The sequence below is a fragment of the Austrofundulus limnaeus genome, unplaced genomic scaffold, assembly GCF_001266775.1.
Source record: "Austrofundulus limnaeus strain Quisiro unplaced genomic scaffold, Austrofundulus_limnaeus-1.0 Scaffold954, whole genome shotgun sequence".
Classification (NCBI taxonomy): Eukaryota; Metazoa; Chordata; class Actinopteri; order Cyprinodontiformes; family Rivulidae; genus Austrofundulus; species Austrofundulus limnaeus.
Window position 1 is genome coordinate 101,473 of NW_013953356.1, and position 3,899 is coordinate 105,371.

Below are 3,899 nucleotides of genomic sequence, written 5' to 3' on the forward strand. Positions count from 1 at the left end.
GTTTTATGAGCTTTATTTAAAAAATAAATAAAGATTCTGTTGAAACATGGCTGAAAAGCAAAATCTTATTTTGATTTGTTAATTTTAAAAGATTTATTTATTATAACTTTTCAGATTCAAGTTATTTCTGTGATCCTTCTTTTTTTTTGTTGGGGGGGGTCATTAAAGGAGGGGTACCAACAATTTTGTCCCGTTTGTAGTAATAAACTTCTGTATCAAATTGGAATGGACCAGTGTGGCAGCTGGACTGGGTCATTTGAATTTAAAGAAGCAGCCTCAAAACGAGCTGCTTTGAAACACTTCAGAAAATGGGTGAAAGAGGGGCTTGTGGATTTAAAATAAGGGAGGATTCAGAGCACAGCATTGCAGTTCTACTTTATATAGACACCAAACTAATTATTTAAATGTGAAAAAATAAGGATTTAAAAGTATTTGTCTCCTTTAACTGAGAAGTTGTAGATGGATGGGATTAACTCTTTCAGCTGCTACGACAAAGAAGAATACCAAAGAGGACATCCAGTTACATGTATGTGAACCCTTTGGGATTTCTGCATAAATTAATCATTAAATGTTCTGATCTTCATCAAAGTCCCATCACACAGGATGATATGTTAGTGGTGCTGTGGAACATCCAGGTGCTCCTTGCAAACTTCAAACATGCAGCCATGTTTTTTTTTTGGACAGTAGTGGTGTCCTCCCATGAACTCCATTCTTGTGTTTTGTTTTATTTATTGTAGGTTTGTCCACACAAATGTTAAGAAGTGTCAGAGGTTTCTGTAAGTCTTTATCTGACACTCCAGGATTCTTCCTCACATCACTGATCATTCTGCTCTTAGTCATTTTTACAGGACGCCCACACCTAGGGAGAGTAGCAACAGAGCTGAACTCTCTCCATTTGTAGACCGTCTGTCTTACCGTGGACACATGAACAACAAGACTTTTACAGATACGTTTGTAACGCTCCCAAGCTCCATGCAAGTCAACAAGTCTTGAACATAACGTAGGTCTTCTGAGAGCTGTTTTGTGCGAAGCGTGATTCACATCAAGCAATGCATCTTCAGAACAGCAAACTCAAAACTGGTGTGWTTTTTAATAGTGCGGGTGTGCCCTGCCCTATAAAAGCAGGATCCAATCACATCACATTGATTAGACTCCAGGTTGGCTGAAACCTGGCTCCAACTAGCTCATAGAAAAGTCATTTGCCGAGGGGTTCACGGACTTTTTCCACCCTGAACTATGGATGTTTACATGTTGTGTTCAATAAAACCATGCAAACATATCATTTTTTGACTGTTTGTCTGTTGTTGTGACTTTGATGAAAATCAGAATATTTTATGATCAATTTATGCAGAAATCCAAGAAATCCCAAAGGGTTCACAGACGTTTTCATGCAACTGTATATGGATGCTCTTGAGTGGATATGGAGGTAGTTAGAGTTAGAACAGAGGAGAAAAAATAACAAAAGTAATTTAAGTTTCAAGATTTTTGAAACACAGTCACTATGCTTCTACTCTGTCCATATTCTGTACAGGTCTTAGGTCCAGTTTACTTTTCTCGGATTTTGAGTAAAACCATTCAGCTGTCTGTGTACACTATTGTTCTTGTTTCCTCTGAAATCAGTGGTTTTTGAATCCAGCCCTCAAAGAGGAGATTTYTGGGAGACATAAGATTAGGTTCCTGTGTTCACTATTTTGGATGCAACTACTTTATTTCTCATACACCAGACTGCCTGCACATTTCATTATAGCTCAGCCTCAGTGTTGCCTGATACACAATATTCATTTTTTTCAGTCCTTTTCCTCTGTGCACAAGTTCACCTATCAAAACACACACCTATTCTTACAACCTCCTCCCTCCAAAAAAAAGTGCCCCCTAACCAAGCACATATAATATCCATCCATTCATAATGTTTTACCTGCTTCTTCCTTCCGGGGGTCACTGGTGCCCATAACTAGCAGTCACAGTGTGAGTGACGGGGTACTCCCTGGACAGGTTGCAAGTCCATCACAGGGCATATAACATTTAGGATCAAAATCATTTTAAAGCAACAGTATGATAGTTTTCCCTTTTCCCATCTTTCCTGCTTGGTATAGAAACTACAGCAAATTGATATGAAGGTGTTTTATATTTTTTATTTTTGTTGATTTATAAAAACTACCACTGAAAAACACTTCTGATACCTTTGATTATTCTTGTGTAAACTGGCCCTTATGTTTCTCTCCACAGGGTGTAGGTAAAAACAAAATAGTAGACAGATTCCTGCACCTTCTCAACAGGCCCAGGGAATACCTACAGCTCCACAGGTGAGGACAATGAATATGTTAAAGGTTCTTGGAAATTAAAAAAATAACTTTTCATAAAACTGCTGTTTGAAACATTTAAGTCTGTCCTTTTCAACCAAAAGCTGTTAAGTATTATTCTCTCTTTATGCTCTTTTCTTACTGTTTTATTTTGAGGTGAACAATTATACCTAAATGGTGAAGTCCATTTAGCTATTTTTTTTACCAAAAACTATCATTTCATGTACCATTTCCTTCTCAAACYACAGTTTGAGAAGGAAATGATTAAATTAGTTTACACTTTTGTAATATTCTAAGCTGACATTATGCCTAAATGGTAAATGGTCTGTACTTATATAACGCCTTTCTATCCATCCAGGACCCTCAGAGCTCTTCACACTACAATCTGTGTCCTCATTTACCCATTCACACAGCACTCTGTTAGGTCTCTACAAAGCTAACATGTACAATCATCTGTGGGGACTAATCAGTACCAATCACATTCATACACTGATGGGACACATCAGAGGCATTAGGGCTGAAGTGTCTTGCCCAAGGACACAACAACTGAGACAGCTGGAACAGGGAATCAAACCAGTGACCTTCTGTTCCAGGATGACTCCCCTAACCACTCTGCCACAGCCGCCCCTAACGCCTTTGTTTTGTGCTAGTGTAAAGTTAACCAAAATATAAAAAAATAATGAATTAATCCTGCCAATGGCTCATTAGGACCACCATGGTAGCTGCACACCAGTGTCTCTTATTCCCTGAAGAGTAAATAAAAGGTTTCAAATCATCGGTCATATAATAACTCAAAGCTCGTAAAACCTATCTGATTTTGTAAAAAAAAATGTCAAAGATATAAAAATGTCAGTTCAGCTACATTTGTATGGACAAACAAAAACAAGGAGCTCAGTATCCCTTGCCCAAACGTGGGTTACCCAAGCCCCACCCTGGGAGTGGGGCTTGTCGCTGAGTGCCTGGTGGCAGGGTCTCTACCCAAGGGGCCCAGTCAGGCTCAGCCCAAACAAGCAACATAGGTTTGACATTCTGTGGGCCCACCACATGTCTGTCAGCTCCCTCCAGTGAATTGAGTGTTGACGTCTAATCCAGGCCTGTAGGGCAGTCCTACAGACTGTTGTTGAGGTACCTACAACAGGCTCTGGTCCTTTGAAGTGACCCTGACTGCCAGCTTTTGCGAGGTAGTCAGCTCTCTCGTTACCACAAATGCCAGTTTGTCCTGGTACACATTTAACAGTAAGACCGTTATCTCTCCCCAGTTGATTGAGGCTTCGGCACACTCCCAAGACAGTAATGACGTAAAGCAGGGCTATTCAACTGAATTTCTCCAGGGGGCACAGCTACTGTAGGTCAACACCTTAGGGACCGAACGTCCAGCAATTAAAGTCATTATGTAAATAAACCAAGTATTACAAAGATCTGTTACCTTTGAAACAGTTTATTTTGCTGCATTTAATCATGAATACAACATACAGAACCCTACTGTATGTAATAAAAGTAGTGATATCCTGATGCATCTAGTAATCCAGGTAGAAAAAATCAAAAAGAAAAAACCAGTAGGTCCTCTGGATGGTTCTTTTTTATTGAAATGTTTCGTCT

At 39.3% G+C, this 3,899-nt stretch overlaps 1 protein-coding gene across 1 annotated transcript in view; it reads left to right on the forward strand.

Moving 5' to 3' along the window:
• The window catches only part of vwa8 (von Willebrand factor A domain containing 8), a gene marked incomplete at both ends in the record, with an annotated part of 104,173 nt that overhangs the window by 48,756 nt on the left and 51,518 nt on the right, over positions 1–3,899 (forward strand). Inside the window, 1 exon segment of the mRNA XM_014029805.1 lies at positions 2,227–2,303. Coding sequence (XP_013885259.1) covers positions 2,227–2,303 — 77 coding nt within the window.